The sequence below is a fragment of the Nicotiana sylvestris genome, chromosome 3 (genome assembly GCF_000393655.2).
Source record: "Nicotiana sylvestris chromosome 3, ASM39365v2, whole genome shotgun sequence".
Taxonomy (NCBI): Eukaryota; Viridiplantae; Streptophyta; class Magnoliopsida; order Solanales; family Solanaceae; genus Nicotiana; species Nicotiana sylvestris.
Genome location: NC_091059.1, coordinates 87047581 through 87065319, shown reverse-complemented (window position 1 = coordinate 87065319; position 17739 = coordinate 87047581). Strand labels below are relative to the sequence as shown.

The window sequence follows — 17739 nt, the reverse complement described above, 5'->3', positions numbered from 1 at the left end:
TTTGCCCTTTCCTATCATTCTATCCATGTGTTAAATATTTGAAATAAAGTTGGAATCACTTGAAGAGAAAAGGAAAAGAAATGATCCTCTCAAATATATAGGAGTATAAAATATGTTCCATGGATAAACATATTAAATGGATATTATTCTCCTACCTGATTTGTGAAGTTTCATTGAGGTATTAATAGTCGAATATCAAATGTGTCAACAAAACTTTATAGAAATGTGAGCTACTTATTCTTAGTTTTGTTTTTCACAAAACCAAATATTCTTAAAGCTCATTTGGACATAAGAATTTTTTCACCTTTTTCTTTATAAATTTTTATTTTTTCGAAATCAATGTTTGGTCATAAAATTTTCAATTTTCACTTGAAAATGAAGTTTGAAATTTTTCGAAAATCTGAAAAACTCCAAAAACTGTTTTTCAAAATTTTCATTCGGATCACTCACAAAACATAAAAAACAACCCAAAATTATAGTCATATCCAAACATAACTCTAATTTTCAAATACCAATTTCACTTGATTTTTTTTTTTTTTTTGAAATTTTACAATTCTAATGTCCAAACGGCCACTTTAGTTTTGTTTTTCCGCCCTTCTCCGTTCACATTATAAAAATCCAAATAATTTATCAGCTTTCCCTCCAAGTCACACTCTTCACCCTCTGCCTCAACTCAAGAGCCTGTTGCCGCTAAACTTCAAAAATTGCCTTCAGAAACTCGCGAAATTCTGTACAAAATCTACATTTCATAGTTCCACGCTTACAGTGTCTGCAAAAATGGAAGAGTATTTGCAGTGCATGAAGACTCTCCGCACTCAAATGAACGGTAATCATCTCGCCTATCTCCACCATTATGCATTTAATTTCTCATCAAATTGAGACTAATTCTACCGAAATTGTTTACTCAAATTCGCAAATTACGTTCGCATTTGTGTATTCAGACTACGATTATGCATCTGTACTGTATGTTCGCCAGTAATTAATTGTGTATACGTACGTCTGTCAGTGTGTATAGTGTGTGATATGTGTGTGGAGAGAGTGATTGAAATTGAAATGATGCTTTTTATTTTTTAACTTTTAGATGTGGAGGATCAAGCAGCTAAGATAACAGCCGAAGAGCAAATGCAAATCACGATACTGCAAAATCTCGAAAATGAAATTAACTCAGGTTAAAACACACACTTCATCTATCTTTGCATAAATCGAATTTTCTGGACTTCCTGTTCTTTGCTTTGGTGAAGATTATGGATCCACTGGCCAACTTTATGGTCTGTGTACAATATTTTTATGTAAGCAGGTGCACTTTTAACACCTGATTCTTCGTGGTAGCAGGCTAATGATGTAATGCAAAAAATTAGTCAGTTTTTTTGAAATATTTTGGAGAAAGTAGCTATTGAAATAACTTTAGCACCTAGATCCGAATCATAATATTCAAGGCTGTTCAGTTCTTTCATTGTTGTCAAGTTGTGTCATATCCGATGTGTAACAGAGATAAATATGTGAAAACCCTATAAAATTTCAAAAGATGTTATATTTGAACTCATAATTTTAAAAGTATGATGATTTCAATGCTAAGGTGGGCATTAGATTAGGAATGAAGATATTCGGGAGAAGGTGGGCGTGGTTCCTATGAATGACAAGATGCGGGAAGCGAGGCTCAGATGGTTCGGGCACATACGGGGGAGAAAGCCCTGATGCTCCGGTGAGGAGGCGTGAGCGGTTGGCTTTGGCGGGTACGAGAAGAGGCAGAGGGCAGCCTAAGAAGTATTGAGAAGAGGTGATCAAGCAGGACATGGCACGACTGTATATTTTCGAGGACATGCCCCTTGATAGGAAGGTGTAGAGGTTGAGCATTAAGGTTGTAGGTTAGGAGGTAGTCGAGCATTTTTCTACTTCGAACCGGGGGTGAGTCTAGTTTGATAGGGTTGACCTTAGATGGCTAGTGGTTAATGTTGTGTTCACACTATCCTTTCGTTTTTCATAGTACCGTGCCTTATTTGCTGGTAATTGTTATTGCATGTCATTTATTTTCTGGTTCTTATGTTGCTGTTATTATTTCTATGGTTTCTGTTGACGGTATTGATATATTATCTTTTCTCGTCTTTTACGTCTTCTTGAGCCAAGGGTCTATCAGAAACAGTCTCTTTGCCCCATAGGGGTAGGGTTAAGGTCTACGTACACAGTACCCACCCCACTTGTGGGATTTTACTGGGCCGTTGTTGTTATTGTTTGTTTTTGATTTCAATGCTAAAAACATTAAAGGTCGAATGCATCGTGTTTAAATCATGGATCCGTCTCTGGTAATATTTTTGGTGTCTTCATAACATGGATCTTAGCCTTCCTACTCCTGTTTCATTGATTTACCAGAAGAAGAAAGATTGCACATGACTTGTTTGAAGTCCATGTATTGTGTGGAAATTGTTAGGAAGCTCTTGTGCCAACTTTAGTTTGAATATGCTTGATTAGCTGGTTTAGACGTCTCATTTGGTGAAGTTATGCTATTGCTAGCTCTTATTATATATTTTGGTTTTCTGGTTTAATTGAAAACTTTGTTGCCAAAGAGTTCATCTAAGATCAAGGCCATGGACAATATGTATAGTAATCATGTAGCGTGGCCAATATGCCCCGGGCTTCTTAAACAAGGATTTCCACTAGCAACACTTGCTGTTTTGATTTACTTGGCCTTTTCCATCTTTCCTTCTATCACTGTTCTTTAGTGAAGCTACGGTCCTAATGTTTGATGCATGACATCTTTGAGGCATGCACCAAATAATAAGATTCAGTTACATATTTACTATGATAGGGGAATGGCAAGAGTCCTGCAACGGTTAAAGCTCTTTTTTTTAAAAAAAAAATAATCCATGTGCAGTATCCTTTGCAATCTTGTGTTTTTTTAATTCTCTGAAGAGTATAGCATTTTGTCCATTTGTGAGTATTTTAAGAGATGGAATAGAATACCTGTTTATATTCTCTCCTAGGAGACATAAGTCTGTCATCTCCTACTCTCTTTGTAGTTTTTTTTTTCTTTCTTCTTTGATTGGGGGCATGGCTGGATACTTCCCGACTCTTTTTTATTTTCACAAGGTTGAAATCATTAGATTTTACTTTGACTTTGCTTCTCACCATCTCTTGTAATTTGGTCTATTAAATGAAATTGCAGATTGTGGAGCTCTTAATCTTAAACATAGTTCTCTACCTTAGAGAGCATTGGTTTCTCCTTTTCTTCATTTTCATCTGATAAGCAAATATTGCTTTCCATGTGGAATAACAGAACTCTGCAACATCTAATCCTTTCTTGATAAGTAATGGTAAGAGATTTTATGGATGAACCTGCTCTAAGCCAGTGCATGATTACAGAAGGTGCACTTGCTCAATAGCATCTAACTTTGCATCTACATCCTGTACAAGAACTAGGTTGAACCAATGAGCTATCAAAAAAATACACCTGTTGCTGTCTACAACATCTAAGCCTCATTCTTTGAACTGCTTAACAATGCAGTGAAATGTCAGACAAGCCATCTCAGAGAGGAAATTGCTAGGATATTGGAGAAAAGGGGGCAGATCTGTTCAGTGATCTTGGAAAAGCAAAGAAAAATTGCTTCTCTAGAAGCTGATTCATCCACCCTCAACCAGGTAACCGACACTAAGAGCTGGAATCAATTAACTCTGAAACAGAGCTGAAACCAAACACATCACCCTTGATGGGTAGGATTAGTGATGTTTTGGCATGTAAAACTAAAACCAGAAATAGGTACTCCTGTTCTCAGCTTCACAATCATGATCCAACTAGACATGGTTTCTACATCAGAAATTTATAAGTAAATTCGTTTTGACAGAAAGGTTAGGGCTAGTTTCCGATTTTTCATTGTTCAGAAGTGTGGTTGAAAAGTATGTAAACAATGAAAATGTGGTCTCGTCTTTCTCCAGAAACATAATGTTGAAATAAGGATTAAGTAATGCATATTACTCAAGTAGAAACTATTATCTGACTACTCGAGCTATAAACTACAATGTTCTTGAAGCTGGGGAAGTACTTAAATGAAGAACAATCCTTAGAGTTATAACTCTTAGCTTTTCTTGCATAGAAGGGAGAAGAGTTTTGGTTATTTAGGGAACAGGTTTGCAATTTTTTACTTTGCATAAACTTGTCTTTTGATAAGGAAAGTTGACTTAGTCTTTGGAGATCATGTGATATAGCGCATATTCTTCTATCCTTGTTTATCAAACAGACATTGGAGCTCCTTCAACAAGAGATAAACAACATGTCAGCAAAACTTATTGAGAAAAGGTAACTTGAAAAGCATATATCGAGATTGCTGATGGATAGTAAATAATGCTAAAGCATATGGTTGTCATAACAGTGATTATTATGCTAAGACTGTTAAAGATGTAACTGCTCAGCTAGGAGAACAGCAGGTCATTTTCCAGGTTCCCTTTTTTGTTGCTTTCCACTTAATTTGTTCACTATATGAGCATTATTTTGAACACTAGTAAGGTTCTACTTTTAGGGTTGGATCAGAAATGGCAAAGAGAACTCGTGCGATAGAGAGCATCGCGAGGTATTTCTGCTAAGTCATAATGTCTTCTTTTTCTGAATTTTAGTTCTCTTCTTTATGGATTGTCTTGGAATTATAAATTTCAAACTGATAAAACGAGTATAGATTTTAAAATTTGTGTTTATATATACCCACAATGAGGGGAATATCAAATGTTCAAAAGCCAGGTCAAGGTAAATGCCAGAGGCATATTCAACAATTAAAAAAAAAATGCATATATTCGATTCCAGCCTTTTATGGCAAATAAGATCCTTGTGAAGTATCAGAAATTACTGAGAATAGTAAGATTACAGTTTAAGTTATGTTATCCTTATCCTTTCAAGTGCAACAGTCGAACAAGTTGTAGGATTACAAATATTCTGAGTTTTTCAAATGCAACTGTCTAACTGACTTGAGATTTAAGAAGTCCAAGGTTTGGCCGAGACAAAATGAATTTGACCTTTGCAATGTCTGGGGACCAAAGCTGCTTAGATTCAACTTGTTATTCACTCAAGTTATTTATTTTTGCCCTCCCTGTAAGAATTCTTGTCCAAAGGCTTTGAGATGTAGTGGTTTTGGACTTGATGTATTATGATTTCACAATATTTTATAGTTTCTTGTGGTTCTCAAATTGAACATTTTTGGTAAATTTTGTGTATGAGCCATGACTTGTGATGTTACATTCAAGTTTGAGCATAAACTAACTGGTAATATGATGTTTCCTGCATTAACCCAAGTTCATAAATACTCCTTCAACTAATCTCGCAGTTTTCATTCCTTTGCCAGTATGATATATCAATAAAGTAACTACTTACTGCCTAGTCAGGCTGTCATTCTGTCACCAAAATATGGGAAGGAGTAGCTTTTTTCTTGGCCAAGATGCTAGAGTGTCTTATCTGAATACGATTTTTACTCTATGATAAATATTCTGCTGGAACTGATGGCTAAAGCATTCAGGTGATGGACAAAATTGGTGAGGAAACAGGTGAATTTGAAGGTATGACCAATGCACTGTTAGTTTAAATTCTCTTTCCATGATGTCGGTGGGTTAATGTAAATGATAAAAATGACCATTTAACAACAGGAGCATCTTAATTTGCTACAAGCTAAATTTGGACTCACTCTGTAGACTATATGTTCACCACTGCCTGAGTTTCTACTTCTCTCTCTTTTATCTTTTTTCTTTTTCTTGTTGGTCCTGTTTGAAGTAAATTCTTATTGATTTACAGAGAATCAGGATAATATGACAGAAATCCTAAAGATGAATATGGAAGATGCTAGAACAAAGCTAAACCAGCTGAGTGAGCTGAAGTCAAAACTTGTCATGGAGAACAGCCAGGTTTGCTTAAACAATTCTGACTATTCTGTTTTTGTGTGGTACTTCCTATTCCTAACTTGAGGCACTGAAAAACAATGATGGAATCAAACAATATAGCGATATTAGCATTAGTTGTTTGTCATGAATCATCCGAAATATATCCTCAGTCTAGATGCATTTTCTTACTGAGTCTCTATGTTGGTATGTCAGTATGGAGGTCAGAGATGTTCAACGGTGATCCTAAAAGTCTTTCTTCCTTTTCTAGCGGTCGACTCGGTTCATTCAAATTGCTTCTCATTATTGAGAAAATAAAGATAAAATACGAGCGTATTTGATAGCAATACTGCAATAGTTATTAATCATTGTTGTTTGAAGGTTAATCTATTAACTCGTCTTGATAATATTTTTCCTAGTTCGCTAATAAATCAAATAATTAAATGCATATGTTTATAATCAATTCGATTCCCCAATTAAATCGGTGGAAAACACCTACGAAATGATCGCTTGAATTTAAGAAGAGGTCGGTTGGATTTATCCATGGTTGGTTTGTTTAATTCAAAAAAAAGATTTATATAATTAAAATACTAGTACATAAAAGAAAAAAGAAAGGAACTAGCACCCTCTGGATAGAACAAGAAGTGATGATTGCTCCTTTCTTTTCAAAACCTCCTATTGGAGTAGACTGGGATCTTATCCATTTGTAGATGGAGCTTCAGTAGCAGCTAGGTCTAGAGAGAAGTTATGAGCATTGTGTTCGTGCATAACTTCTATACCAAGGTTAGCACGGTTAATGATATCAACCCAAGTATTGATTACATGACCTTGAATATAACTACAGATTGGTTGAAATTGAGACCATATATGTTGATACCTAAAGCGGTAAACCAGATACCTAGTACCTGCCATGCAGCTAGGAAGAAGTGTAACGAAACAGATCATTTTGTGTGGTTTCCCTTTCCAACATTTGAAGGTAATGTTGACCCTTACCCTCAGATTCTTCTGTTTTAAAGCGGATTTGTTATAGGGTTATCATACCCCCTGTATTATCCTCGCTACTGAAGGTGACCTCCATGGAGCCTTTGTTGCTTTGCTTTATGGTTATTTATATTCTTTTAGCCCGCTCTAAGATCTCAGATGGTTTAACAATGCCTAAATCTCGAATTGAGAAAGGAAAGGTCTTGTACTTTTAGGATTTTTATGAGGGAATTAACACCTGAATTTTTCTCAGTTTGTTTCTGATTCAAATACATTTATTTTCATTTCCCGTTGAAATACAAGAATCTGAAAGACATCTTGCTTTGATAGGTAAGGAGATCTCTTGAGCTTGTGAAGTCAAAGATGATGAATTTCAAGGTCAGTTACAATCTGTTTTACATATATTATGTTCAGTCTTATCTCAAAACATTCTTTTTCTGATAATGATAACAACTGTTTGTTAAATTCATCTTGTCATTTGCAATTACGCAACAAACAGGTGTTTTGGATATAGTTGACCATCAAAATACGTCCAATTTAACGTATTTGGGAGATCAGAAAGTGGAAGTCATGAAATATATTGTGCGGAAAAGAAAATGTTCATAGCTTCTAGTTTTTGAGTCAAAGTAATTGAAACGAAACATACCTCCAAATGTCTATCATCAATCATTATGCATTATTCTGCAGGCACCACTTAGGGAAATGGATAGCAAATCCTTAGAAGAGGAGTACGAAGCACTTCTCTCAGACAAAGCTGGAGAGGCAGAGTATCTGCAGTCTTTACAACTCCAGATTGCAAAATTGATGGTACGGAGAAATATCCACTCTTTCTGTGCCCTTTGATATGTCATTCAACTTGTGGTAACAATTTTAGATTTCAAAGAGAATCAAAATATCCCAATTTATGGAGTTAATTTATCAATTTGTTTTTCCATTTCACTCTCAATTAGTAATTTTCCTTTCAGAGAATTTCCCACAGTATCAAATGTTCTTGTGGAGAGGAGTTCAAGATAGACATGGATCTTTGTGCATGAAAATAACCAGGGTCAGGCAAGTACTTCATCTAGCAAAGTGGTGGAGTTTCTTTAGTGCTAAACAGGTACATTTGTTCAAGACAGTTCGAGAGCAATGGGGAAGATAATGCAGGGACACTGTAGCAGTTGTTGAGATGGCAATATAATGTGTACTCTGTTGCAGTAGTAGCTGTGTTCGATGTAAAAGATACTAACTGAATGCTAATAGAGTTCTGCTTGACTGAATAACATATGCATGACTGAACGTAAGCTGATTCTTTCTCGTATGGAGAATTGGATATTTCATCATATTTGTTTTAACTTTGTGATATTTCAGAAAGCAAAGTCTAATAGAAAAGAAACTTCGTCATCTATTCCGACAACTTAGATTACTACATTTATGGAGGTGCACATTTGGTTCAACACATTCAAGCATGTGCAGTCTTCATGAGGTAAATTGGTAGATGATGTTGTTTTCTGTATCTATAGTACACTAAATTTGAACATGAAAATGCAGTCCTCTAATAGATATCAGATAAAAGTTTATTATATACGTTCATGTGCTTTGAACTCTAGTTGTACTATGCACTTGTATATGTAACTTGATTTTTTTACAAAGTATAAGAATGAAAACCAATTTTTCTCGCTTGCTTAAGCTGTGAAAATTTTGCCTATAAGTGAAATAGAAAATGCATCATCCAAAAGTTGTCACATGACCTCTAACTTCTCCAAGGCTCCAGAGATATCCTGGGGTTCATATCCTTCAGCTGCACGTATGTTTGTGCTATCTCGAGGCACTACATCATCTGTTCTGAAGCTGTCTTCATTGTGAAGAAGCATCTCACTGGCATATTCCACACTTCCTTTTAGAATAACAGTCTTGTGAAGGCCCACAAGCAGGCCTTCATAATCTGTATCTCCCTTTTCCCCAACAAAAACAACCATACTGGAAAGATCAACTCCCCATCTAACTGACAGATACCTGCATTGCATGCAGAAAATGAGTGAGTGATTGTGACAAATTTTATACTGAACTGATATTACTATCTGCTAACCAAAGAACAGTAGTGTCACCAGATCAAAGATTAGGAAAGGAATGAAAGGATTTACCTAAGTGCTTGGGACCTCGATGCAAATAATGGTGTCACATTCAACCTTGATGCAGCATGTGTGTAAATAACACTGCAACGGAAGCCTCTCATGCGTAGCCTCTGACGAAGGTCATTAACTTTAGGTACCTGTCACATATAAGTTTTAGTCAGGACGCAAATGGGAAAACCAATTTGTATATTTCTATTTGAGTTGTTTAACTTTGAACATCAGGAGTAGCTTAGCAATCTTACTTTGGCTCCTGGCGTGATGCTATATGAGTAGCATCGAGAGCTACATGCACTGGAGCATTGCGTAATGTCATGCTCAGAACCTTCTTCGTGTTTACCGAGCCTCATCACTGCTGATTTAATGTTCTCACCTGCCCACCGGTACTCAATGTGGGCTTCATAGTCCTCATCTAATCCAAAGTCCCTCCATGGGTAGTATATTTCACTTCCACTGCTACAAATCAATGCATCAAAATCTTCTAAATTTGTTGGGCAACTGTTTAGCGCTTCTTTAGTCTCTTGTAAACTCAAGCCTGTCGATAAAACTAAACCTATTTGGCTGGACCTGGAACCTGCAACTTGCATTATATTCTTGACTGTTAGAGATAAGGTTTCAGTAGGAGTTCCTTTGCTATTGTAACAGTCAGTTGCCACTACATATAGGACCTGCCTTCTCCCTGGGCAGTAGCTAACAATAGGCTTGCTAATTGAATTAGCTTTCCGTGAGAGTTTCTCCACAAGTTCCTGCTGCCTTCTTGCCATATCAAGCTCCCCATTGGCTTTGAAGTCCACATCAATGGAAAACTTAAGAGAAAGGTCTTCAACATCCCTTAGTGATTCACTCATAGGTTCTTCAAGAGTTGGCTTCATGACCTTAAGACGATTGGCAGGGTGGCGATTTCTGCAGTGTTGAACATGGGAGAGGTAATTCCGGCAGTGCTCTGGCCATGAGAAACGGTGGATATTCTTTAGGCCATTTTTACGGCACTCCAGCCATAGGTTCTTGTCAGCAACAAGCTTTAGAAGAGCGTCTGCTATGGCTTTTTGATCATGTGGATCAATGAGTAGCCCATTGTTTAGTGCCTGAATGAGCATCAAGTTCCATATTATATCCATCCATAAATTGCTACAGGTCACCATTTTGAGGTGTACGTGGAATTAAAAAGATAACTATTTGGAGAAAGAGGAGAAGTTTCCAACAGAAAGCTTGGGGCTTCATTTTTCAGAAATTCCTTCAGGTCAAGTGTTACACGAGGTATTTGTTATCAAGATTTTGTGCATTACCTTTATAATTCTACCCCAACTTTTATTCTGCAAATTTTAGGTTCCAATGAATAACTTCATATCTAAATATGTATTCAAAACTTGTGCATCAACATCAATAGCAGTTAGTGAGTACCTTAAGTATATCCACCGGCCCTCCATTTTTGGTAGCAACTATAGGCAAACCATAAGCAGCTGCCTGCAGAAAAAAGATTTTCCAGAGCTATAACATTTTCATACAAAGCCTCAGTTGTCAAAACTAAATGTGATATAAGTTACAAGTTACCTCAATAAGAGTGAGGCCGAATGGCTCAACAAGAGCCGGATTGATGAATACTCCCTTCAAGAAAAAATCACCATTTAAGAGTTGTTGGCAGTCATATCATATCATGGAACTGAAGAACTTAGGTTAAAGAAGAGTGTCAATTATATAGTTCATGTTCTGTCGAAGTATGGAAGAAACAAACAGAACAGTGATCACTAAAATAGCTCTATCCTGTCTTGATTATTCTCCTGCACACACAGATGGGCTTGTCTATTATGAACGAGGCGTTGACAATGACTTTAAACCCATAAGACCTATATTGTTCTGTTCTTGGTGGGAAACTCCCCTTGTCGAGTCACTTGCTTATATATTTATTGCTCTGAGTTACCTTAGTTTTTGCAGCCAGACGATATATATCAGGAACATCTGGAAGTCATATCATATCATGGAATTGAAGAACTTAGGTTAAAGAAGAGTGTCAATTATATAGTTCATGTGCTGTCGAAGTATGGAAGAAACAAACAGAACAGTGATCACTAAAATAGCTCTATCCTGCCTTGATTATTCTCCTGCACAGACAGATGGGCTTGTCTATTATGAACAAGGCGTTGACAATGACTTTAAACCCATAAGACCTATATTGTTCTGTTCTTGGTGAGAAACTACCCATGTCGAGTCACTTGCTTATATATTTATTGCTCTGAGTTACCTTAGTTTTTGCAGCCAGACGATATATATCAGGAACATCTGGTTGCTTATGATGCTTTGGATATGCCACCTGACCGTACAAATTGTACTTGTCAATGAGCTTTATTACTGTTGTGAGTACTGCAGAGCTGCTACTGGACATGTCATCAATGTCATCTCTGTTACCTAGGATCAGTGTCTGCACCACAATTTACAATTAAATTAGACTCTGCCTAGTCCACTAGCATCTGTTACAGTTAAAGGAGGTTGCAGATAAACTCAGCCCTACCAAGTTGGCTAGTTCTCGAAGTGCTTGACATTCTCCGAAAGCCCTGAGCAAAGTAGTTACATTCTTCTTAGGATCTGGACGTGACAGTGCAAGTATCATAGGCTTGTGAGGGTTAACGAAGAATCGCATGATCTGCATTCATAAAAATACAGGAGATGTTAGCTGAAAGCGTTTATAGACAACCCCAGACAGACAAAACTTACAATTATTTCAACCTAGTCTACATTCTTGTTGCTTCTGTCTTGTTATCCATTTTGACACATTTGCAAATTTTATGGTGTTGGGTTCAAGAAAGAGTTTTGCAAATTTGCTAGGTAAACAAAGAAGAATGTCCAACCTCAGACCATATATATGGTATAGGTCTCTTTTGACTTTTGTCTGTACCAATTAATGACTTGAGATCTCCATCACCTTCCAACAAATCTTGCGCGTTCACGTTGCTGAAATCCATCCCTGGTGGTATAACCTAGTTTTTCAAGATGATCAGAACTTGGTAAGAAATATCTTCTGAACTGGGTAAGAAATCATTAATTTTGGCTTGTTTGAGTTAGTGCATACCACCATCCTGGGCATGTATCTTCCGAGGCAACTGACTCCTCTCCGTCTCCTAACTCTGAGTTTCCTCTCCAACTGAATATCAAAACCATCATACAAACCCCATTGTTCATCAATCTCTTGCTTTGTGCTAGTTACCACCATTTCAGCGGCATCAAGTCCCAACTCTTCTCCTTCTATTCTCCTCAGTATCTTATAGGTGGTATTTATGTCTTCCTTAGTTAGTCTGCCCTGTTTAAGCAATTGCTCGAACTTGTTCCTTCCTAACGAGTGCCCCGTTAGCACCATTGGTACATTTAAGGTTCCAGACAAGCGAGCTGCTACCTCTCCTGCATCAGCATAATGCCCATGAATCACATAAGGCCATACTGCTTTTCCAGCATTGACTTGCTCCCCCATAGCTCTTGCCATATTCACAATGTGGCTTAATGCCCCATCAACAAATTCTGGTATGTAAGGCCAGAGTGATTCTTTTGGAATGTACCTGGCACAAAGATAATGTTCAAAATAGGAAAGACTGAACCAGATAGCTGCCAAGCATGATAAGCCATTAAAGAATGAACACATCTGCTAAAAGATGTGCTCAAGTGTAGAATAGCAGCATTACTTATCACGTGGTCCGCAGGGGATTCGAACTATGTAGGCACCACAGCTTCCAAAAGCATCAGATGGGCATGAGAGCATCTCAATTGGCTCACCATAGCTAGAGTCAACCTCTGGAGATGTGATCTGTCGAGTCAGGAGGTCAACTCGATGAACTCCTTCCATGTTTGCAAGTGCTCGAGCAAGTTCTACTACATACTTCACCTGATCATTCATTCAATAAAACACAAATTGCATGAAATTTCTTGAGTTTTACTTCTCATACAGTAAAACCTCTGTTACTGAGGAATCAACTACAAAGGAGTTTTTTGGGTTGTCAATTAGGTATCATGTGTCCAGTCTTTTTACTAGCTCGTAATGTCACTTTTCTGCCATTATGGATTATATTTTTAAACTGTCTTCCTGTGTGATCAAATTGGACATGTTTTCCTGATTAGAGACAATAGTTGTATTGATTAAAGTGGTTAAAACAATCTACCTGACCACCAGTGTCAGAATCTCGTCCGAGTTCCATGTTTTCTCCACGCACCAACCCATGGATACTACAAAAACAGTAAACATAGCATTAAAATTGATTGACTTGTTTTTAATCTTGTATTTGTCATATTACATTTCTTCTTTTTCTTGCTCTTGATGTGTTTTTGAATTATGCATTTGTAACAATTTTTTATAACAATCTGAATTTACCTGATCAAGACAATGTAAAGTTGCCTTGGTTTATCTTCATCAGGCCACATCTGAGTAACTGAATTAATCCTTGATATGACATGGTGAGAATCTGATGTATTTACATTATCTGTTTTCTCCTTCTCACCTTCTGAAAGTTCAGAAAGATCATCTAATGCGTCAAAACGACCTTTCTCTAGTTCAAGTCTCCGTATTACTAGCTTTTGGGCATCATCCCACGCTATCTGCAATTTCCCACAGATTATCTTCAATAATAGTTTACATAGTTCTCTTTTAAGCTTATTTCATCTGTATTAATTGAACAATAAAACTTTATTTAGTGGAATTCTGTTGACTTCAGACGTGTTTGTTTTAGTTTTTCAAACATTTTGCAAATATGAGCAAGTAGGGGAATTCCATGTTACAACGTGAGACTCTTTCTTCCTTGACATTTAGCACTTTCTCCTTTAAAATACTAGAATAAACAGAAGATGGCCGAATATTAATGGGAAATAAAAGAAGAGGTGGAGAAGAAAAAGACCTGTTTCTTCTTGCGGGCAAGATGCCAAATGCGCCAGCACATATTCTCGAGCCTGTTATTCCTCTCACGAGAATTCCTTGTTGCCACTACCTGCATGTCCATTCGCTTCACTTTCAACCTCACCTTTTGCTTTTCTTTCCATCAATTTCCCTAAGCATAACATCTATCCTTTTCTTTTCTTTTTTCTTGCATAACATGACTCAGTTACGGGTTCATCAAAACCCAATTAACTTGAACTCTGTATATGTGTTTAAAAAGTTTATTAGAAAGTACAATTAAATGATTTTGAATCCTAATAATCACATGAGTTGGGATTGAATTCCGAAATTCAACCCATAAACTTTAAATCCTAAATTCCCCTCTGAACACAACTTCTTGTTGGATAAACAGGTTTTTGTGATATATTCCGTTTCAAGTCTCTGGAATATCTTTCTCATGCAATTGAATAGAGAAGAGAGCGTGTACGCATGTCACGTCTTTCTTTTTCCTTTTTTGGGTCAAAGTACACTAAGTTTTACAGTGTTAATATATATATAATTTACACTCCTCCATTAAAAAAAAGGAAGATAAAAATTTCACAAACCCGTGAAAGGAGAGCGTTTCTTAGTCAACTATGTAGCAAGTGGTATTCATGCTTGTGGCCATTTGTATTTAGTCAAAATTCCGATATGCATGTGAGAGCAGCATTAATGGTAATTAAATGATTAATACTTAAACCATCTTTAATTAATTTCTCATCTCCTTCCTCCCAGCTTACTAAATCATGAGGTAGAAAATCATTTCACTTGTAGTACTGTTGCATTAGCCTAGATTAAGTTAGGGAACTAACCTTGATCCAAGCCTTGTGGAGATCAGACTCATCAAAGCTATTGACAACTTCTTCAACAAAGTAGGTAGTGGGACTAAACAGCTTCTCTGCCTTCTCTTTCTGGATTTCAAACTTCTCAAACCTCAACGTTTCCTCTATTTTATTATTATTATTCCTCACACTAGTATTCTTAAAGCTGCTTTTGTCTTCAATACTTGCAGCTCTACGTTCTTTCTTTGTCGACCCATTTCTATCAGTCCCCGCGTCCAATATTGCCTCCAAATACCCGTTTAACCATTCATTCTCCGCCATCTCTTTCCTTTCCTTCCCCGTTTCGCTGATTGTTTGCTTCAAGTATATATATGCAAGAACTTGAAAAGAGGTATTACTGCTTGAAAAACAAGAAGTAATATATATTTTTCTTTAAATATACAGATAGACCAATTGAGTTGTGGAGTTAAAAGCTTGGAAATGAGATGCTTCTATAAAGAGCAAGAGGGGGAAGAATATAATAGAGGTGGTTTCAGGGACTTAGTTGTTTGAAACCGAGTTAGAAGAGAAGAAAGGGAAGCCCTTATATAAGGCCTAGCAATGAGCATATTGTGTAGTACTAATATATAGTAGTATATATTATGGACCACACTTTTTCACTTCAAACAAAATATGTTGTGACAGTTTAGTTTTTAGTTCTCTTTCTTACCTCAACTTTGTGTGGTTTACGCGTTTACATGCCAAATATCCTTATTCTCGTAGTATAATTAGTTAGGAGTAGTATATTATTTATTCTTCACAAGAACCCATTGCAGGCACGGGCTGATTGCGGTGGTTCCTCCTTTCGTTCTTCACTTTTTTTGTCAAAAGCACAACCATTTTCCAGATTGCTCATCCTACAAATTTGTAACGACCCGATAGATCATTTTGAGTACTAGCTTTTGTTTTCGTGTTTTGACACTTCTATTAGCTCCATTTTATTTTCTTGATTTGCATGTGTGGTCCATTTCTATTTCTGAAAAGTTTTTACGTAAAAATTTGAAGAAAAAGTGATTTTAAGCTTAAAATGGAACTTGAGTTGACCACTGTCAATATTCTTGATAAAACGACCTCGGATTGGTGTTTTGACGATTCCGGTTGGTTCGTATGATGTTTTTGGACTTGTACGCATTTTTGGTTGAGGTCCGGGGTGACCCGAGCGCATTTCGGCGCGTCATGTGAAAAATTGTGAAAATGAGTTTTCAAGTTGAAAATCATGAGTTTTGATGATTGATTCATGTTATTTGATGTTCTTTTGATGATTTGAGGTAGCAAGCAAGTTTGTAGGATGTTATTACACTTGTGTGCATGTTTGGTTTGGAGCTCGAGGGGCTCGGGTGAATTTTGGATGCGTTACAGAGCGATTGGGCAACTGATGGTGCATTCTAGTTGCTAGTGTCTGTTGTAGATCTCGCAATTGCGAGGTCAGGCTTGCATTTGCGAGCCTCGCTTTAGCAGTCTCACGATCGCATTTGCAAATATATGTTCACTTTTGCGATGGGGTATGTGGTCGCTTTTGCGATCTTTGGGTCACATTTGCGATACCTTGCTGAGTAGGGGAAGCTTCGCCATTGCGAAGCTTGGCACGCATTTGCAAGGGGGGATGTTCTTCGCAAGTGCGAGGTTTTTATCGCATTTGCGACTTATGCATGATGGGGGCACAATTCACATTTGTAACATGTGTTTCGCATTTGTGATGGTCACAATTACGAACTAGAGTTTGCAATTGCGATACTTGTAACTGAGTAAAAGAGTGGGAAAAAAGGGACTTAGCTCATTTTATACCATTTCTCAACCCCAAATACTCTAGAGGCGATTTTTGAAGAGTTCTTTCTTCTCAAATTCATTGATAAACAAATCTAGTCTACTTTTTTTCAATTTCACATTACTTTTCATGAGTTCTTAACATTAAATCTAGGATTTTCATGGTAGAAATTGGGAATTTGGGTAGAATTTAGGGATTTTGTAAAATTAAGGTCAAATTTCGAAACAAATTACATAACCGGGATCTGGGGGTAAATGGGTAATCGAATTTTAGTCTGGATCTTAGATATTGACCAAGCGGGCCCGGGGTTAACTTTTTTCAATTTCATCAAAGATTGAACCTTTTTCATATTTTGAATTGTTTGAACGATATTTGGCTAGATTTGGTTGGTTTGGAGGCTTGTTCGAAAGGAAAAGTCATGGTTGATTGTTGATTTGGTTGCGCAAAGAGGTAAGTATCGTGTCTAACTTGAGGGAATTAGGACTTGTTGGTCTATTTGTTATGTGAATTATGTGAAAAAACTGTGTATATGTGAGGTGACGAGTGTATATACGTTGTCATGAGTTAAAGCATGCGGTATTGGTTTGTTTACCTTTATATCATTTTTTATTTCATGTTATCTCTTGTCATATGCTATGATTGCTACATGATCTTATTTGTTAACCATGCTTTATTTGTTACATCTACTAATATTGATTTATTCATTTCTCGTTCAATATCTACTTATCTGTTATATGTTCATGCCTATATTAATTGTATAACTTCACTACTTCATGTTTAACCTGCTTTTCGTGGCTTTATATTACTTATTTCACTTTACTAGGTTATTGTGATTTCTGTGAGTTCTTTAGCTATTCTTATATAGGTGATTTGTAGAGAATTATAAATACGAGTTATCGGTTACCCTCGTTGTACTGTTAGTTTGTTGATGTTTTATATGTTTTATTTTCCTTTGCGTTGAGATTTTCGTTATTGGTTGTGTTGAGCTATTTATGTCAATGAGTTGATATTGTGATCGCACGCTGCAACAATTATTGTGTTAAATGTTGGGATCGGGTTACATGTCACAACAATTATTGTGTTAAGCATTTAGGATCGGGTTGCACGCCGCAACAGAGTTGATATGCTATGGTTGTTTGTAGTTGTGGAGTTTTATCTCGGTAATTGTGATATGAGATTTGAGATTATGTTATTCTAGGGGCTGGTAGTTGACCTTCGGGTCCGTTTATACGAGTTTTCCGTTTTATTTATATTTTCGTATTCTGTTGTTATTATTTGTACATGTTTATAGTAAGTGTCTTGTCATAACCTCGTCACTACTTCATC

The 17739-nt window shown here is 36.7% G+C and overlaps 2 protein-coding genes across 3 annotated transcripts; one reads left to right on the top strand and one right to left on the bottom strand.

Annotated features, from left to right (window-relative positions):
* The first annotated feature begins 660 nt into the window (after nucleotides 1-660).
* Nucleotides 661-8150, top strand: LOC104234889 (uncharacterized). 2 transcript variants are annotated; one of them, XM_009788541.2, is made up of 11 exons: nucleotides 661-826; nucleotides 1082-1168; nucleotides 3500-3633; nucleotides 4230-4288; nucleotides 4362-4416; nucleotides 4509-4559; nucleotides 5493-5532; nucleotides 5765-5874; nucleotides 7159-7206; nucleotides 7516-7635; nucleotides 7794-8150. In XM_009788541.2, exons 1-11 carry the CDS (start codon nucleotides 778-780, stop codon nucleotides 7860-7862), a joined length of 822 nt encoding a protein of 273 aa, XP_009786843.1. In that variant the 5' UTR covers nucleotides 661-777; the 3' UTR covers nucleotides 7863-8150. The 2 variants fall into 2 exon arrangements, with proteins under 2 accessions (XP_009786843.1, XP_009786834.1); XM_009788532.2 differs by having other exon boundaries at nucleotides 4362-4428.
* A 222-nt stretch (nucleotides 8151-8372) lies between these two features.
* LOC104234884 (sucrose-phosphate synthase 4) lies at nucleotides 8373-15197 on the bottom strand. The gene is made up of 14 exons (XM_009788521.2): nucleotides 14640-15197; nucleotides 13811-13900; nucleotides 13291-13514; nucleotides 13082-13145; nucleotides 12608-12807; nucleotides 12004-12484; nucleotides 11783-11911; nucleotides 11446-11577; nucleotides 11179-11355; nucleotides 10491-10544; nucleotides 10341-10403; nucleotides 9185-10024; nucleotides 8952-9079; nucleotides 8373-8823 (listed from the first exon to the last, which is right to left on the bottom strand). The coding sequence occupies exons 1-14, from the start codon at nucleotides 14928-14930 to the stop codon at nucleotides 8550-8552; spliced, it is 3147 nt and encodes a 1048-aa protein (XP_009786823.1). The 5' UTR covers nucleotides 14931-15197; the 3' UTR covers nucleotides 8373-8549.
* Between the last annotated feature and the right edge of the window lie 2542 nt (nucleotides 15198-17739).

Coding starts and splice junctions, on each gene's coding strand:
- LOC104234889 (XM_009788532.2), top strand. CDS start 778: ATGGAAGAGTATTTGCAGTGCATGAAGACTCTCCGCACTCAAATGAAC. Junction 3,634..4,229: donor ATTCATCCACCCTCAACCAG/GTAACCGACACT, acceptor TTTATCAAACAG/ACATTGGAGCTCCTTCAACA. Junction 7,207..7,515: donor CAAAGATGATGAATTTCAAG/GTCAGTTACAAT, acceptor ATTATTCTGCAG/GCACCACTTAGGGAAATGGA.
- LOC104234884 (XM_009788521.2), bottom strand. CDS start 14,930: ATGGCGGAGAATGAATGGTTAAACGGGTATTTGGAGGCAATATTGGAC. Junction 12,485..12,607: donor CCCTGCGGACCACGTGATAA/GTAATGCTGCTA, acceptor TCTTTGTGCCAG/GTACATTCCAAAAGAATCAC. Junction 11,578..11,782: donor TACCATATATATGGTCTGAG/GTTGGACATTCT, acceptor TTATGAATGCAG/ATCATGCGATTCTTCGTTAA.